Here is a 19340-nt window from a genome sequence, read left to right as displayed (position 1 = left end):
TTCCTCCATTTGTACATGCCTTACATTTGCTGCTTTCGTGGAACCATTCTTCACTTTCAACCAACATTGTTTCTGCATTCTCACATCACTTCTGACTACTTGATCCCTCCTCAATTTTGCTCTTCTGAAAAAGATTAAAGGTTTCCTTGGCATGTCGCCTCGAATAATAGGGGGACTCCTAAGTAGATGCCAATGTTTTCCCATTATAGCTCTCACTCCTGTAGTCTTTGTGAAATTTGGTAATAAATATGCCACTGCCTCCCTCTCTGCTCTTCTTCTTTCTAGGTTTGAAAAGAACTTCATCTCTGTTCTTTTGCATCACTTTGTTTTTAGCTGCTGCTAAAGTCTCCTTACTGTAACCTCTGATTTCAAATCTCGTAAACATCTCTTTTTGTTTAGTCATATTTTTCTTTAGTGCTGCATATTCTCCAAGCCCTCAGTAATTCCCAGTGCAGTATGCTCTCTGGTAAAGCAATGGGATGAAAACTATTGACATGCAATGTACTATTCCCCACACTAGGTTTTCTATTCAGTGTGGTGGTCAGTTTATCTTCCTTAATTCTCAGTGTCACATCAAGAAACTCTACGTTGGTGTTGTGGATGGTACTGGTAACATTAAAATTCAAGTTGTTAACATTAAACTCTGATACAAACATTCTGGCAGAAACCAATCTCCCCCTCCAGATCACAAAAATATCATTGAAACAGGCCCAGAAGATGATATTATTGGTCCATTTGTCCAGAAGTGGCCCATTGAGTATGAGCTCCACCCACCAGCCATAAGCATAACTGGGGGCAAAGCAAGTTACGCTGTCAATCAGCATAACCTGTGGATTAACAAAGTTCAGCCACCCAAGATTAGACAGTGCACACGATCTGCCCTCTGACCCGTGCACCCATCGTGGTTCAGTCCTGAAAAGAAGAAAGGACCGTCTGTGCATCACATCAAGCGGAAAGGTGAGAGTGAGACACAACCTTGTTTCTCATTAATTCACCTTAATCCAAAGCATGTTATAAAGTTCTTAATTTACAAGCCCTGCAAATTGAGAAAGGCAGCCACAGAGAAAATGCTTGTGCCCACACACATCCGGCTGAACAGAGTCATTAGGAACTGTGAAGTATTTTCAAAGCAATCGTTTTAGGTTGCATGTAAAAGAAAAACATGAGTCCCGGGTTTTCTTCTTTGAATTGTGGGACTTGTAGTCTTATTTTTGCTATGATAAAACCAGGACTACAAGTCCCAGAATTCAAAGAAGAAAACCAGGACTGGAGTAGGACACCATCCAGGGAGCCGGTAAGCTTGCTTGCAACGAGCACATAACAAAAGAAACATTTGCAGTTTGACCAAAGCACTAGGAAAGGCCTGTGGCAGGGAGACAGGGAAAAAGCCAGAAACAAACAGAGAAAAACAAGGAGAGACAAGTAAAGTCAGAGAAAGATAAGAAATGGAGAGGAAGAGGTTTATAGAGAAAGGGTAAGAACAAGAGAAACAGTAATATATATAGAGAGAGAGAGACCGGAGGAAAAAGATGGAAGAAGATAGAGAAGGACTGAACTGAAGGAGACAGGAATAACAATTGGATAGAAAGAAGGCAAAGTCAGAGAGATACATTCAATGGCAGAGACCAAAGAGATAAAGACAAGGAATGTTAAAAAGACAGACTTAAGGACAGGAAGAGGCAGCGTATGATATACACTGGGCAAGAAGGACCCAGAGAAAAGATGGTTTCTGGTCTAGGGAGGAGCTGGCTTGGCAGTTTGGGCTGCACTGTTCCCATGGGGCACAGGGTCAAGACTGATTTGCATACAGCTGGGTCCAAACTGGAATGGCATGGCAAGCAAAAAGACTGATGGATTAAACACAGATATGTGACCGGGTGAATGTTTGATTTGTTCTGCATTCTGTCCATCATCTATTTTTTTTGCATTTGTCGCCTTAAGTGGGAAGGGTATGCCCAGAAGTGGGTCCCGTGTTTGCTATGCCACCAGATTCAAGCTATCCTGGCTGATGAAGGGTGATACCCTGAAGCCGGTCCCAAGATGCTTGTTTCTGGACCAGGGAGGACCTGGCTTGGCAGTTCGGGCTGGACTGTTCCCATGGGCAACAGGGTCAAGACTGATTTGCATATGGTTGGGTCCGAACTGGAATGGCATGGCAAGCAAAAAAACTGACGGAGCAGTGACTGGGGGTGAATGGTTGATTTGCTCTGCATTCCATCCATCATCTGTTTTTTTTTCTCGCAATCCTAGTGCATCCTCGGTACAATCGTACCATGTATCTGCTTTGGCAGTAGTGTATTCAGAGCACAGTCTGACTCCACAGCAGCAGGGACATGGTTTTATTTTTTTCAAGGTTGGACTATGTATTCTCATAATAAATTACATGAACTCTCAGCTGAAGTCCAATGAACTGACATAGGTGGCCGAAACTTGTCACCACTGTTTTTAAGTCAATATGGCACTTCAGGCAAGCTTAGTTTTCAATATTTAATCTGTATTGTAACATCCAACAGAGCTAAGAATATAGGAGAAAGAGCAATTTTAACATGGCAGACCACAAATGCACCATAAAAGACAATACTCTGTGAACATATGACACCATACATTTCTGTGTGATAAGCCTCATAACAATAGCTAAGCTTCAGTATGTTACAATTCGCTCCAGCACTTTTTGTTCAACGTATTAAGAAAACTGTGCCAGAAAATGCACCATTTTACCACATTAAAAAAAAATTCTCTGTGGGGAACCCCTCATAACCCAGATTACAGTTGGGACTGTTTTGGATGCTTACTATGCTCATAGAGGCAAATTGAGGTGTTCCTCTCACGCCCAACCATTTTCAAAGTTCACCAGCCGCCACTGGTAATGAGGTGTTAAGACTAGTCCTATTGCAGCGGAATCCACATAAGGTAGTCCATTATATGCCAAGAGTCCTCGGTCAAAAGGTCTCCTAATCACCTGGCTAGCCTTATTCTAAATTATTTTTCATTAGTAGGACTCCTTCTGAAGCTCTTGCCGCAACAGAACACAGAACACAGAAAGACAAGGAATTCAACCAAGTCCTAAAAAGTTGAAACACAGGTCCGTAGAAATAGACCTCACTGATGCCGTGTTTGAGAATCGCAGAGATGGCTCACAAAGCATGTCCCAGTGCGTCAAGAAAACTATGAGGATTTCAAAATGTAGCCTAGACAGTTCAAAAGCTTTCCAGGTCCTAGAGAGAGAGAGAGACCACCAACTAAGCTGTCCAGTGGGAGGTCCTCACACAGGCCAGACTCCCTTATGCTGTGCCACGAGCTTGAATTTTTTTTGGATTCATATTAGGCATGTGGATCACCCTCTTGAGCTACGTTGCCAGTATTTTGCCCAATATTTTAATCTCCACAATTACTAATGATATGGGCCTATAGGAGGCGCAGTCTTCTGGAAGTGGGGAGTTCAATTCCTCATGAATAACTACTATAATGGTGAGTTGTTGGTCCTGCGGGGGGGCTCGCATTCTTCTTTCTTCGTACATGGCTAGTAAGTGTGGGGCTGGTTTTGAGGCTATTTTTTTATAGAGCTCCATCAGAAGTCCACTGGAGCCAAAGGCCTTCCCCGCCTGAAGCTCCGGTATTGCCACCTCAGTCTCCTCAAATGCTATATCAGTGTCTAGATACGCTACATCGTCCTATGTTAGTTGAGGGAGGCGGATATATTTGAGAAGGGCAGCCAAATCCTCAGCCTTGTTCATCACCACTGGGGATATCTGGGTATAGAAGGTGGTCAGAGTTCCATCTATATACTCTCCTCCTCTAACCAGTTATCCTGCTTCATTCCTGACCTCTTGCACCCAGTTTCAGGACTGATCACTCCTATCCAGCCTGGCAAGAAGTTTGCCCACTTTATTGCCAACATCACAATAGCCGGTTGGCGGTGGCACTGTGTGCTGCCCAGAAGGATCAGTGGCCAGATGATGCTCTTGCTGCTTAAGCACCAGTCCATGCACCAGTCCATGCCGCAACCCAGCCCCCCCAATCTCAATAAGGCGTTCCAGCTCAATGATGTCTCCCTCTAGTTTGTTATTTTCGCTCTTTGATCCCTCTTGAGCCCTGAGATCAAGGATAGGACCTGTCTACTAACAACAGTTTTGTAAGCTTCCAATAATGTGACATCTGAATCAACTTTGCGCACATTCTCCTTGAAGTAATGGTTTTTACGTGTCTTGAGTTATGTACCACTGGCCATCCATCCAAACCTCTCCAGAGTGTTGAATTGTTCAGTATGCATTGATCTGATTTCCCCCTGTCCAGATAGCAGACTGTCGGTGCCGAGTGAGCAGGTAGTCAATATGACAGAGGCTGCCATGTGCTCCTCAGTGGTAACTGTATTGCCTCTCTAGTGAGTTGTGCAATCGCCATCGATCCACCAGGCTTATGGCTGCCAGGAAATCAAGGAAGGGGCTCGGCTTGTCCTTAGCCAGACTAGTCCTCAATCTTTCTCAGTCCTCACACACCACCATGTTAAAGTCTTCCCCCATTATCACCACTCCCTTGGGAATTGCAGAACTAAAGAGTCCAACTTTGTGAGAGCAAGGGCATGCAGTTTCGGTGGGATGTAAGTAGAGCACATATTCACTGTGAGGTCCTCCTAATGTCTCTATACAGTCACATATCTCCCCTGCGGGTGAGAGTAAGTTTGTTGGGGTATTAATGGGATCGACTTCTTAAGTACTATACCCACCGCCCTAGAGACAAAGGTGTACCTGGCATGAGCTAGCATTTTATATCCCCATCTATACATGGCCTTGTAGGTGGTGTCAGGCATGTGCCCAGAGCTGGACACTTGTGTTGTTAGGTAAAGTGTGCCTTTCAAATAACTCAACAGTGATTCTATTTTATAAGTAGAAAACATCTGAAAATACTTTTATTTCCCCATAAGCTCCTCAACCCCACAATGGCAAGCTTAGAACTGCACACCCCTCAATATTTCAGAGCTCCTATCTCCCCAAGTTAGGTATAATTCAACTGGGTAGTTCAACCAACCCTGCCAACTAAACCGCCCCCTCCCCCCCTTACTAACCACTGTTTGTTGCTGTGAGGCAGGTCCTCCTGGGGACCCTGTAGGACCTCCATGTTAGGCTGAGGTTGTATTTGCCCACGGCATCCCTGGTGATAGCCATTGATGTGGATTCCCCTCAGCGTTCAGTGTCTGTCCGCTCCTCTCTGACCTTTGCATCTAAGGTTTCTTGCATTTCCTCCCAAACAGTGCAGGCTTTGGTTTTCCCAGGAATCCTGAGAATCCCGTTGTGATCTTCCCATATCTCTTGCTGGAGTATTCGGAGGTGTTGGGTGCTGCCCTTGTAGCCATTCACCTCCTGCCGATCGCCATCCAGCCAATTCCAGGCATCATCTAGGGAAGTAAAATACCAGTTCTTTCCTTCAGCCACTACCCTCAACGTTGTTTGAAACATCATGGAATATCTGAGGTCCTTCTGCCTCAATACCTTTTTGACATTTTCAAAGCTGCGCCTTAGCTTCTGCACTCGGAGTATAAAATCCAGATCATTGCTGATTGTGGTATTCTCGTTCTAAATAGGCACACTCTGATGCGCAGCTTGGAGGGTCACATCCTGATCCTGGCAATTGAAAATGCAGGTTATAGGATTTTGCGGCGGAGCACCTTGTCGGGCGGGGGGACAGGGGATATTGTGAGCGTGCTCTGTTGAGAAAAATTTTAGGTGTCCCCTAGGCTTCAGTGCATTCATTATCGAGTCCTCTAAAAAGAGGTCAACACAGGGGCCCTCCACTCTATCTGGGACCTCTACTACCCTGATATTATTCCTCAAAGAACAGACTTCAATGTCCTCCAGTTGGGCCCCTGCCATTGCGGCATCAGTCAGTAGCCGGGCCATCTGATCTTTGAGGTTCTGAGTCTTGGCCTTCAGCTGGATTATCAGGTCCTCATTTTCCTGTCACCCAGTTTGAGCAGGTCAGCCCGCAGGAGTGTGACTTCTGTGGTGACAGTCAATCTTGCAGACCACCAAGCTTTTTCATGATGTCTTTAAAGGTAGGTTCCGTCTTGTCTTGGGTGGTTTCAGTGTTCTGTACCAGTATCTCCAACTGGTTTAAGGCCTCATTTGGGACTAGATTTACAAGGCCTTGGCCGTTCCTTGTGCCACACTAGTCTTTTTTTTATGCTAATCTGACTCAAGGAGGCATTTTTTACCTCGCCATATTTACATGCATACATTGCGCTACTTTGTGACCCCTTGCGCCACATTATGCCTACGTCAGGCATAATGTATGCAAGGGGGGCGTACCGGCATTAGGAGGCTCTCAAAAATGGCGCAGTGAAATCTACATGATTTCACTGTGACATTTTTGGCATCATTTTTAATGCCTGCTCAGAGGATGAGTTAAAATGACGCACCCATATTAACCTATGTGTCTCCTTCCACTTAGCTCCACTAGCGTCAACATTTTTTGCGCTAGTGGGGCAAAGCATCACAATAGCATCAAAAAGTCTGACACTATTGGCCTAACGACTGCCATGGTGCACCGTATTATAAATATGGCACACACCTGGTGTTGTTAGGTGGGGGAGGGATGACGCAAGCAAACTGGCGCATCAGTACTGTCTGCGCTTGCGCTGTGTAGCCCATAACTGGGCTGTAGTGCACACAGGGTGAGCTCCGCTCCGCTGGTGAGGCTAGCAGAGTTTTTGCACAAACGCCACACTCCAAGCAGAGCGTCGGAGAGCCAAAAACTCCTTTAGCTTCGCCAGCAGAGTGGATCTCGTCACCCACCCCTACTAATAAGACAACCTCTTCTGCAAAAACAAGGAAGGCAGCTCATGTCTGCCTATCCGGGGACATCCTGTCCATATTGGGGTAGGTAAGGGTTAAGATCATTTATATACAAAGTGAAATCTATAGGTGGTAATACACATCCCTGACGTACCCCTCTGGACAATTTGAATGACTGACTATATACACTGTTCGGTCCTTAGCCCATCCTGGCTGATATGTTTGAATGAAAGCAATGTAAAAAAACAACCAGGGTGATGTCCAGATCCAAATTTAATAATACTTGCCATAGTTTAGACTGGTTAACCCGGTCAAATGCGGTGGAGAGAGCCATGAAACCAAGTTAGAGTAAACCGTCCTTCGCAATCAAATTTTTTCCTATTTATAATTGGAAATTCGAGCACTGTTCAACAATGCCTGGACCCTCCCTAAAACCATATTGACTAATATTGACATATATATAGTGCTGTGCTCATTGACGTACGCCTGATACAATTAAAGCTCTCTGGGTAGGATTTTCATTGAGTAATTGGGGCGATGAGACCACAGCCGTGTGATCCCCTGTCCAAAAAAGGTTATAATCACAGAGGTTTCCTAGAAAGCAGGTTAGTTACCAGCTGACGAGGAATTCATCCCATTAGTGAGTAGTGGAGCCCATAGGTCCACATTGCATTTGAAAACATCTATTGGGATGCCGTCCGGGCCAGGAGCTTTGTGAGAGGGGCATTCCAAAAGAGCAGAAATAACTTCATCCAGATCATCTCTTCAGCTCACCTGATGTGTGAAGCTACCAGAGAAATTATGGCTTCTACTAGGTAGAGAGTAAATTGTTGAAAAATTATGTTCCCATCGTTCAGCTGCAATATGGCAGCTCAAAGGAGTCTTGCTTTGAGAAGGGTTTCCAATAGGGTGATAGTGCACCAAAGGAGTCTAGTATCTTTAAATTTATTGGATTCCCTTAGCCTACTTTAAATTGCTAGCACTAATCAGCTTCTTCCTGTAATGTTTATAGATTTTTCTACAGGTTCTGATCCTGTCATTATCGCTAGGTCTAGAACTCAATGCACGACACAGGTTTCCATTAGCGGCTGTGCATGTGGAATTAGAAATCTAGGGGCTGGTTTCCCAGGGACTGATATTAATTTCAAGAGCATGAATCTCAAAGTGCAGCCAGTTTTCATAAAAGACTAGTCAACCATCCCTGCCTCCCCTGCCTCAGCATGTAACTTCTCAAATGCCCAGAAACTGTTTCTGATCGACCCTGTAATTGTTGCTGATCGACCCTGACAAACGTGACGGATATCCCGCCTGCTGTTTTACAAGTTCCATAGGATATAATGTTATTTTAAGTACGGCGGGCGGGATATCTGTCACGCTTGTGACCGAGTATCCCATCCGCCAAGGTCGTAATCAGGCCCTAAGTCTGCTAGAAAATTACTGGGGATCGCAATTTCCGGACCATTTGCTTCTTGCTGTCCTTGGTGTGCAGTAAGCAGTCGGTCTGGACCAGATTGCAGTTATAATATCTGGCAATTAAGACTCAGAGTGATTGGGTTATGATCTCCAATGCGCAAACACACCATCTTGCATTTGTTGACCAGACAGGTCAGGAGTAGGGATTTCATAATATAATCAATAACTGTGGACAAAAAGATTGGTATGTTGTAGTTATAGGGACTACTAAGCTCATGGGAACCAAAAGAAATGGGAGATAATACACGTTTCCCGCTAGGATCTGGATCAAAGCTACCTACAGATAGAACAGCATTAAAATCTACGCAATTAAGACATGACTCTTCTGCGTTAGTCCTAATTTTGAACAGAGCGTATTATCCACTACTTCAAATAAATTGACAAAGTTTGCGATACTGGAATAAGAAATGTTATCATTAGAAAAATTAAATGTGCAATTCAATTAACAATGAGTGGATCACATGACTAGCGGTGTTAATTGGGGTGACCTTGGTACTGAGGGAAAGGTTCCCCCAAATAGATAGGCCTCCTCCTTTGGCTCACTCCATACTCGAAGGTATAGCCGAGATGGAATGACAACTGTAGCCATTGTGCAAGATTTTGTTGGTCCCCCATGTCTCCTGTAGCGCTCTGATTTCGAAAGACTATAATGTTTAGCCATACACTGGACTCTCACCTGGAGGCATATCCTGTAACATTCCAACTCACTATAGTCAAAACACCAGAAATGCGCAGAGGTAGAAAAGGAATGAGATGGATGCCAGCAACCTGTATACTGCTGGCTGGGAAGATGGCTAGCACCACAGGGGTTTTGGAGCTCCCCCGCCGCCCCCAAAGTAGTGTTTGCTGTGAAAAAGCAGTAAGGCCCCACAGTATGGGGTACCCAGGGCCCTACAGGCCCAGGCTATCTGGGTGTGTCCAAGGCTTCACTTAAGCAGCTTCAGTTAGTCCAAAATGCTGCCGCTAGACCCCCTTCTGCGGCCTCCTAGATTTACATCCAAACTTCTTCATGAGCTCCATTGGTTACCTATTGAGAGGCAAATTCATTTTTAAGCTCTATGCTACATGTATAAACTTTTATCAAGCACTGGCCCCCACTACCTAAGATTTTTGGTGTCACCCTGTACCCCAAGTCGTTCTCTGCGCTCCAGCAATTCTAAACTTTCCTCAATTCCCAAAGTCAGAAAAGCTCGTCAAGGAGGCCGGGCATTTATCTACTTGGGTCCCAACCTGTGGGACCTGCTTCCACCTTCCATGTGATCTTGACATTCTCTATCCACCTTTCGTAAGCAGCTAAAACCTGGCTGTTATGATACAGTGCTCGGTGCTTGTGTGAGTTGAGGTACCATGAGTGGCTTAGTGCTGGAAACACTTCTAGGTAGCTATGCGTGCTATAAAACTTTAATAATAGTAATAATAATAAAGGGAGGGGGGCCTTGTGACCCCTCCACCTTTAAAAAAAAGAAGGACCCAGGGTATTTGGTCCCTGGAGCCTATAGGGGCACAGGGAGGAGGGCTGCGCTCCCCCTCTCCTTTATAATAAAATAGGAGTCCGGGATGGGGTCCTCAGGGACCATAGTGGCACGGCTGGGGGCACAGGCCATCTACCCATTAAAATATATGTTTTGGTCCCAGGGTCCCTGCAACTACAGGCTCAGGGATTGGAGCATTGTGTCCCCCAACCCTTAAAGACCCCTGGGGATGGGATCCCCAGTCCCTCTTGTGGTTCGGGGATGGAGGCTGTGCACCCCATCCACTTTGCAAATATCTTTTGGCCCTGGGGTTGGAGTACCCCTGTCCTGGGGCCCAGGGGTCCAAAGTAGCTTGGGGATTGGGAATGCACCAATGGTTTGGATGCAGGGCCTGGACTCCCAGAGGCCGTGCACTGCGTGGGGTTAGCTGCCTGTGAAGAGTTGGCCACAGGGCGAGGGATGACAATATTAGCATACATAAAGCCTTCAGCCATGGACGACAAGGGTTTGCTTTATGTATGGTGATAAAATATTGCTTTATGTTACAAAAAAAAGAAAAAACACATGTTAAAGGGATGTTAGAATGAGGTGAAAATTTCAGGGACAATGTAATGTTTTAAACCAAAACAAAAACACTGAAATTCACCGGCCCTACAAACATTAGTAATAGCAATTATCAAATAGCTATCTTTTTCCAATGGCTATTTGGCAATTTCTATTACTAATGTACTAAATTTATATGTGCTCCTTATTTCCTAATTTATGATTCATAGTGGGTCGCAAATAGACCTATCGGATGAAAATTGATGAGGTAGATCACAATTTGTGACCCACTAAGATTCGCTGCCAGCACAGGGATGGTGGCCTGCAAGGGTCAGTAGACCACCATTTTGATGATTTCTTTTGAATAAAGCAATCTTCTATTTTTAAATGCAGCCCATTTTCCTTAAAATAGTATGTGTTTAAAAAAATAAAATTAAATGTCTCATTTTTATTCTCTAAGAGTAGGCATACCCCCTCCATTAACGAATGGGTTACCACCAACTTTGAGTTAATGGTAAAGTACAAATGTTTTGCCACCACTTTTCGGTCACAAAACATTAGTACTTACCTCTCAGAATATCTATTTGGAAGGGGCGCCCTGAACAAGCCTTTTCCAAATAGCGAGTCTGTTTATTGGTTGCAAATCCAAACTGCGATTCACTGGAATCCCAGGTTGGTATTTGTACCTTTCAGAAAACGTGTTTGCAAAGGGCAAACGTCCCGATTCTGCGAATCTGGCAGTTTGCTAAGTAAAAATGCTTTGTATAACTGGCCATCAGTCCTTATGAGCTATGTTCCTCATTTCCCACACTGCTCCGGTCCTTTATAGTAGGGTGCACACAGACCTCACTAAAGCAGCAAGTATTCTTTAAAGGGCCTGAGAATTGAAGGCTGGTGGATTTTAATTGCACATCAGAATGGATTCATTACTTTGCACTCAGAAGATCCATCTCATGCTGTGTCTCAGCTCACACAATGCCCTGAAATCTTCATCTTTTCACCTATGTTTCAGCACCCAAAAAAGGGGACTGGCATTGGCAGTAAGACACTTCAAGCATTGTGAGCTGTGGCTTGTTTTATTAAATGAAGTATCTACTATAGTCATTTCATGCATTTTTTGGGCCCCGGGCAAGACATATTTTGGGGGCCCCATTCATTACAACTTTGAATTTTAGTTTTCAACCTTGAATTTTAGTTTTCACATGATGCCAAACTTTCTGAAACAGGGTTCTCATAAAAACAGTTGAAATATGTTTATCCAAGACCCCCCCAAAAATCCTTATGATGCCACTGGGCAAAAAGAGACAGACACAGGTAGAGGTAGGCAGAGAAGGGCGAAGTTGAATTATGGAAATAAAAAGAGGTGAACTAGATAAACCGTTTACTTTCCCAAGGGGCCCCTTGATAGACTGGGGGCCTGGGCAATAGCCCACTTTGCCCATGCCTTAAAACATCTCTGGTGCCTACAACAGATGTGAAGGAGAAATGTTATTACGCAGACCTACGAAGCACAGGAAAAAGAATATATTTATATTACGTTCAAATAATATTATTTTATGCATGCTACCAACAAGGACTTTAAATGCAGGCAATACAGACCGTCTGGTGAACTACGCAGCCTCAGGTCAGGCTGGAACATATCTTTTTTTTTATTATTCTTTACCCGTGGTGTGTAATGACTGATGTTTTTTAGGTTTAGCGCAAGCGCTCTGGCCTGTTGTAATCTATCTGTGGGCTTTTAACCACGCCCACTGCACACCCTTCACTATCACTCGTTTGTGGGCTTGCCTTTCAAATATCCTTTGTTATCATTGGTAAATGCTTTACGTTTGTCACTCCTTGGGGCAGTTTTGTTACAGCCTTGGCAATTGACCCTGTTACATGGATAATTGCACATTTGCCGATACGTTTGACTGCGAGCGAACTTCTTTTTCCTTTTGTGTCTCTCCTTTGCGCTCATGCTCATGGCGGCCATGGCGCTTTGAATCGGCTCGCTTATGTCAACTGTTTTATGTTTCATTTTCAATTTATATGGCAAGAAAAGTCCAGTTAGGAAATTACAATGCCAATAGCTCTAACTCGAGCAAACACAAGACCCATTGCATTGCAAATGCTTGTTTCATTTGTAACCTCACATCCTAGGTCTAAGATCATCCTTTTATTGCACAATCAGTCATGTGCCCTTACAAATTCCCTCAGGCTCAATCTTGGAAAGGTGCATGTCAACAGTATCCTACTGCAAATGCAACTGGCCACGAAGTGAAAGGCCATCATTTCACATTATCTGTAAAACGATTGATGGGTGGGTGCCAGGGTGCTAGCTTGATATTAAATTCTACATCCAGATTCTAACAAGTTTATAGCTCACTGAAGCACAGACTGTTGGATTAATTATTGCTTCATGCCAAGGATAGTTAAGGAGGCCTCCCCAACCTTTTAATTTATCTACCACTATGTTAGTCTGTTTCTCAATATGCTGAAAATGCAAAAAAAAAACATGAAATACACACCAAGGGATCTCCTTTAGAGCAATATCACGGGCCTGTAATTGTGTTGTCTCAAATATACACCTGGTGTAATCTCAGATTCACCTTTATTTACGGATAGGGTGGACACCTTTCTTAGAAAAAAATACATTATTTGTTTTTTACGCTGCTTGTAACATTGCGACCCTCCCCTGTTTGCTTTAATAATCATTTTGAAATGAAGGAGACAACACTCATTTTCCTTACTGATTTCATTATGTCTTTGCTATTTAGGGTCCTGCTTAAGAAATGAGAAAATACCAGATTTTACAGCTTTTCCCAATATTTTTACGGTCCTGGATTTAAAAATGCCGGTTGGGCCGGTAAAATCCCGTCCATGTAGCAATATTGTTTGGAAATATTTAAGGAAACAGTATTTCCTTGGATTATTGCACTTGACGAGGCGTTAGAACAAGCTTTTTTGAGCTGCTAACAGAAATTATTTTTTGTGCTGCATGCATGTCAGCAATCTCGATTTCTTAATCGAAATACATAATCCTCCATTTTTTTGTGAGTCAATGTGGAAATTAATGTTGCAGAAATATTTTTGTAAATCTCCTCCTCTTTCTCCAATATTGGCATATACCTGTTCTGCAATATGGCTTTTCCATGCATGTATTCTAAATTAATATCACACTGCTTCAGAACATTGCTCTGCCATCCCACTAAGATAGTGTTAAAAGAGGTATGCAGTTATTTGAACTAAGCATACCCATTGGAAGTAAAACAAAATCTGTGGACTGCAAGGCAACTGAGGGGCATATTTAAGAGCCCCTAGCGCCACCTTAGTGCCGCCATAGCGTAATTGTTTTTCCTGCTAAGCTGGCGCTAAGGTGGCCCTTTTGAGGGGCCATATTTACAAAGTGGTGCAATGAATGCATTGCACCAATTTGTAACCCCTTGTGCCACATTACGCCTGAACCAGGCATAATGTATGCAAGGGGGCGTTCCGGCGCTAGGAGGCCTGCAAAAATGGTGCAGTGAAATTTATAAGATTTTACTGCGCCATGTTTGGCGTCATTTTTAACGCCTGCTCACAGCAGGCGTTAAAATGACGGTCCCATAGTAAGCCAAGAACCTCTTTGAACTTTGCTGGACTAGCATCAACATTTTTGACGCTAGGTTAGCAAAGCGCCACAATAGCGTAAAAAATGGGGACGATATTGTGCTAACAATGACCATGGTGTGCCATATGATAAATTAGGCCGAACCATGGTGTCGTTAGGTGCCGGTAGGGGGGGTGCAAGAAAAGTAGCGCATCATAGCTGATGCGCCCCTTTTTTTGTAGGTCAAGCATGCAAGCGCTTTGACCTGCTGTAAGAACGGTGGGCTTTCAACCACATTCATTGCAGGCCCATCACTTTCACTTGTTTGTGGGCTTGCTTTTCAAAAATCCTTTATCATCATTGGTAAATGCTTTACGTTTCTCCCTCCTTGAGGCGGTTTTGTTACCGCCTTACAGACTGCCCCTGTTACATGGATAATTGCACGATTTCCGATACGTATGACTGCGTGCAAACTTCTTTTTCTTTTTGCATCCCTCCTTCGCGCTCATGCTCATCGCAACCGTGGTGCTTCTTTGAATCGACTCGCATATGTCAACTGTTTTATTTTTCATTTTCAATTTGTGTGGTAAGAAAAGTCCAGTTAGGAATTTACAATGCTAATAGCTCTAACTCGAGTAAATGCGAGACCCATTGCATTGCAAATGCTTGTTCTTAAATATGGGCCTAAGTTCTCTGATGGTCTGGATCCTCTCATGGATAAGAACACTGTGACTTGATATGTGACTGCTGACGTGATGCTGCTTAGTGGCCCTTTGAAACAGCATTGCTGCAGTGGAAGAATTTTACAAGCATCCCAAATGCCAAACCGTGTCCATCTTCTCTATGCCTATGATATGCTACTGTTTCTTTGTCACCCTTAAGCGCAGCCTTCGGATGGCATATGCACTACATGAACATATAAAATGGTAATGTTTGCTTTTCCCTTCCCCGCCTTCCACTTTCCTATATCCTAACTGCTATTTCTGTTGTCTCTCAGTGCTTGGAAGCAACTTTAGAAAGCAGCATCATTGCTATATGAACATTCAGCAGAACAAAACAAGGGGCCAGATGTAGGAAGCACTTTGCGAGTCGCAAACAGCAAAATTTGCCGTTTGCGACTCGCAAATGCGTGATTCCTATGCAGAAATGCATTTTGCGAGTCGGGACCGACTCGCAAAATGCATTTCCGAATCGCAAATAGGAAGGGGTGTTCCCGTCCTATTTGCGATTCGCAATGGTATGCAATTCCATTTGCGACCGCGTATGCGGTCGCAAATGGAGTCGCTGTTACCATCCACTTGAAGTGGATGGTAACCCATTCGCAAACGGGAAGGGGTCCCCATGGGACCCCTTCCCCTTTGTGAATGGACCCCATATTATTTTTTCAGGGCAGGGAGTGGTCCAAGGGACCACTCCCTGCCCTGAAAATTCCGAAACTAAAGGTTTCGGAATTTTTTGAAATGCAGCTCGTTTTCTTGTGAAAAAACTTTATTTAAAAGGCAGGTCGCTAACATGGAGGCCTGCTGACGTCAGCAGGCCTCCATGTTAGCGAGTGCCTATACTCGCAATGGGGTTGCAAACTGCGACCCACCTCATAAATATTTATGAGGTGGGTCTTTGCGACCCCATTGCGAGTTGCAGATGGTGTCTGAGACACCTTTCTGCATGTCAAATTGCGACTTGCAATTTGCGAGTCGCACAGACTCGCAAATTGCAAGTCGCAATTTGATTTTTTCCTACATCTGGCCCCAGATCCTTTGTAACTGTCCCTTCTGTCTTATGACAAATTTGTAGGTCAAGCCGAGGCTGCGCGCATGCCTTGTCTCTCGACATGCCATAATCTGTTCTGTGAGCTTTCACTATGCCCATCAAACGCCCCTCACTTTCATTCGTTCCTTGGTCTGTCTTTCAAAATTCCTATGGATTTTAGGTACATGCTTTACATTTGTCCCGCCTTGAGACTGTTTTGTTACCGCCTTGAAGACTGACCCTGTTTCATGGATTATTGCACGATTGGTCATATACCTTAGTGTAGGCGCACAAATTTTTTCTTCTTCCTCTTTGCTTCACACTCGTGGCTTGTTGTTTCTTCCTCTCGCATCTCTCTGTTTCTTGGCGTGTCTGCACCCAACAAAGGCTGCAAGCTGGAGGGGGATTCTTTTTATTTATTTTTAAAGTGCGAACTCGACCGGAAGATTGGAGTGCTTTACATGTGCACCAGTTAAATTAGCAGCCCCATCGCTAAATTATTCCCAAGTTTAGCAGTTCGAAAAAAATACAAACTGGTGCTTTTTATATAGAAAAAACATAAGGGAAACCCTCAACTAGGTGCCAATACTACTATTCACTGCACTCAGGAGCATCGTCCCATGATGCTTGGCGGAGCAAACCTTTTACAACATATTTTTGCTCAAAACTCGGCCTGTGGTGGTCCTAAGACAATGGGACCACCACCAAAATGTTCAGTACACTCTTTTTGTCCAGCTCATCTTCTGGGTTCCCACACTAGGTTGAGGTGGCAAAGTTATAACCTCTCCCACAATTCAATGTCTTTTTAAGCTCTCTCATGGCTGGAACTTTTGCTTTACAGCTGGGAGTAGTTTGTGGTATAAGGGCCTTGTTTGAAATAACGTTCTAGCAGGCCTGCTGGGCCTGAAAATGTGTAACACACTGCCCTTTAAGGCCCTCTGAGGGTTGAATGGATTGTTACACTACAATGCCCTCTTCTCTTTTCTTTTCATGTGGTTATGCCCTCTAGGGGCTGATTATATGGTTACATGACACTGCTTCTTCCAAATGCTATTTTTATTGTGGTGCCCTCTAGGTGATTTTCTGACCATTACAGTCTAATGCCAAGTGTATGAAGGAATGCACAAACAAATTTTTTTTCTGATAAAGGTTTAATGTGCTTTATGGTTAAGTACTTATAAGGTCCCAAACTCAGTTTATGTCTGAGAAAGGTTTAATGTGCTGCATGGTTAAATACTCATGATGTCCAAAGACTACACCAATTGGCTATGCCAATGCTTGTTAAGTCCTGTCTTTGGTATATCTGTGGAGTGCCGTTGCTACTGGAGTAAATTATGCATTTCATCTTTGGAGTGCCTGTAAAGCCTCCTAATTTCTTGACACCACGAGATTAGTAAACTGCCACAAAGGTGTCCATCACACTCAGTTGAAATGAATAAAAACCCACCATTTTGTCCTGATTTCAAAAATGTTCTTTGGAATGCAAACAGTACGAGTTTTGGTAGATCATATGCTGCACTCACCTACATAGTGAGAAGTTCCTTCACTTTGGCGCACGTAGCCGTAACAGTGCCTAGAAACCTTTCATTACCACACTCAGAGGAAAGAAATTAGAGGAAGCATTGTTTATGAGGGCAACCAAATGTGTACACCTGAGATAAACAATGGCAACATCTGCAGGAACTCATTCAGAGTTGTGAGGCATGCACATGTTCACCATCAGAAGTATTGTACATTCACCTGGTTGCTATGCCTGAAGCTGTTGGAATCAAGAATCACACTCATCTTACTGGCACGGTCACTTACTGCGGCGATCTGATGCAGGTAATAGTCAATCAGGTCTTGAGGCTCGTTGGTCATGTCCTTCTGGTGGCTCCTGATCTCCTGCAGGATGAATGCACGCAGGACCTTGGCATCATGAAATATCCGCTGGTGAGGCCCAGGGAGGCGGTGCATCAGCCAGGGGAAGAGATCGTAGACCTGCAAAGGTGCAAAAGGAAATAGAAGGAAAAGGAAATTGAGCAAATGGATGTGAGGACATACAAGTTTGTCTGCTAATGTATACATTGTATACAAAGTGTATGGACAAAGAGAATCATTTAAACTCAGACGATGGAAATACCAATGTCTTGATGTGATTGCTATTGTCATGTGATCCTGTTCCAGACCCCATTGGTTCGCAGATGTAAGAGCCATGAGCAATGATTCTGGTAGCATCTTCATCACTGTTGTATGTCAACAAAAGGCATGTCTGCCATTTTTGAGGCGCAAGTCTTTTGCAATTAATCCTTGTGAGAAGGTGCGAGAAACAAAGGGAAAGAGCAAACACAATGGGAACGAGAAAGAGCATTCCTACTCCTATTGACAAGGCTGCTAACTATATATAATTATAGCTGTAGTTGTTGTCATTGGTCGAAAAGAAGCCCCTGTTGCCCTTCTAACACCAGATTTAGGTCCACAGCAAAGAGTTTGTGCCAGCAATGCATTACATGCCAGCTGTTAAATGCCAGCAGAAGGACAATTGGAGTCATGAGTCACATAAGAAAGTGAGATGGCCCTTTTACTTGCATTCATATTTACTTTGTTGAAATGCCCATTTGCCAGGACCTGAGGTACATCTTAGTCATTGTCTATATTTTCTCTCGCCAGGTCTAAGAATACACAACTAGAAGGAGTCATAGTCTTACTGTGGGCAAATTGGTGCCGAGGGGTTTGGTCCTTAGTTTTGACATTCTTGTTTATTTAGAATCAGATGGTGGTGCACACTTTAAAAATAATGTCATGGAGTTATCCTGTCTAGCTCTTAGCATCGAACAGAAATGCTACTGCAGTTACATTCCAGAAACGTCATGAGTGGTGGAACAGGCCAATGGTACGTAAAAGTCCATAAGTGCAAAAGTGCGTGCTTCTACTGCCCTCAAATGGTCAAGACTCCCACTTGCCTTGATGAGACTCAGATGCTCACTCTCCACCTATGAGGTGTTAATTGAGGGAGCCATGAGAATCCCCTCTGTACCCACAGACGCACTTGTAAACATCTCAGATGCCAATGGTCTTGAATACTGCAGTGGACAGGCTGACGTGGTGTGTCCCATCTTTCGTCAGGTTGTCCTGGCAACCCCATCAGTGTAGCAGGGACAGTGCCACAATTCCAATACCTGAGTTTGGACTCTGGTGAAGAAGTATGTGTTGAAGAACTGCTTGGAGCCTCGTTGGAAGGGCCCTCACAAGGTAATCCTTGAGACCCATATTGCTGTGAAATGTGCTGGATTGCCGCAATGGATCTATGTGTCGTACTCCAAGAGCTTAAGACAAGCTCATGAAGAAGAGGTGACAACAGCCACTTATTCACCAAGTCAGATCCCAGTCAGACGTGTATCCTCAAGGAGAGGAATAACAAATTTACTCCATCAAGATAGGTATCAGCAAGTCTAGTCTGATTGAGCCCTAGAACTACAGGGGCAAGATCAAGGTGAACAAACTCAATTGTTTCAATTCCAGAGGAAGAAAACAGAGACCAGACTCAAGCTCCTCACCTCCTAAGTACCTGGTGAATCCCGGAGTGCTGGGTGGAGCAAACTGATCGGGGAGAAAACAGTCCTCAATCTGTGACAAACGAAGAGAGGATGCAAACATTGACTGAACACAGGTCTGAAGATGAAAGTGAGCACCGTGAATCAGAGCCAGTCGTAAGTATTTATAGTAGAAAAACGTGCCTTGGAGAAAGTTGGCCATGAATAGTGG

General features: G+C 44.0%; 1 protein-coding gene across 2 annotated transcripts in view; it reads right to left on the bottom strand.

Moving 5' to 3' along the window:
* Positions 1–19340, bottom strand: part of LOC138265331 (cytochrome P450 2J5-like) — a 102724-nt gene that overhangs the window by 11514 nt on the left and 71870 nt on the right. For both annotated transcript variants that reach the window (XM_069212952.1, XM_069212953.1), the window contains one exon: positions 17403–17576. In XM_069212952.1, coding sequence (XP_069069053.1) covers positions 17403–17576 — 174 coding nt within the window. The remainder of the gene's footprint in view (positions 1–17402; positions 17577–19340) is intronic.

This window comes from Pleurodeles waltl, chromosome 11 (genome assembly GCF_031143425.1).
Source record: "Pleurodeles waltl isolate 20211129_DDA chromosome 11, aPleWal1.hap1.20221129, whole genome shotgun sequence".
Lineage (NCBI taxonomy): Eukaryota > Metazoa > Chordata > Amphibia > Caudata > Salamandridae > Pleurodeles > Pleurodeles waltl.
The sequence above is the reverse complement of the archived record's forward strand: the minus strand, read 5'-3'. Positions and strand labels throughout refer to the sequence as shown.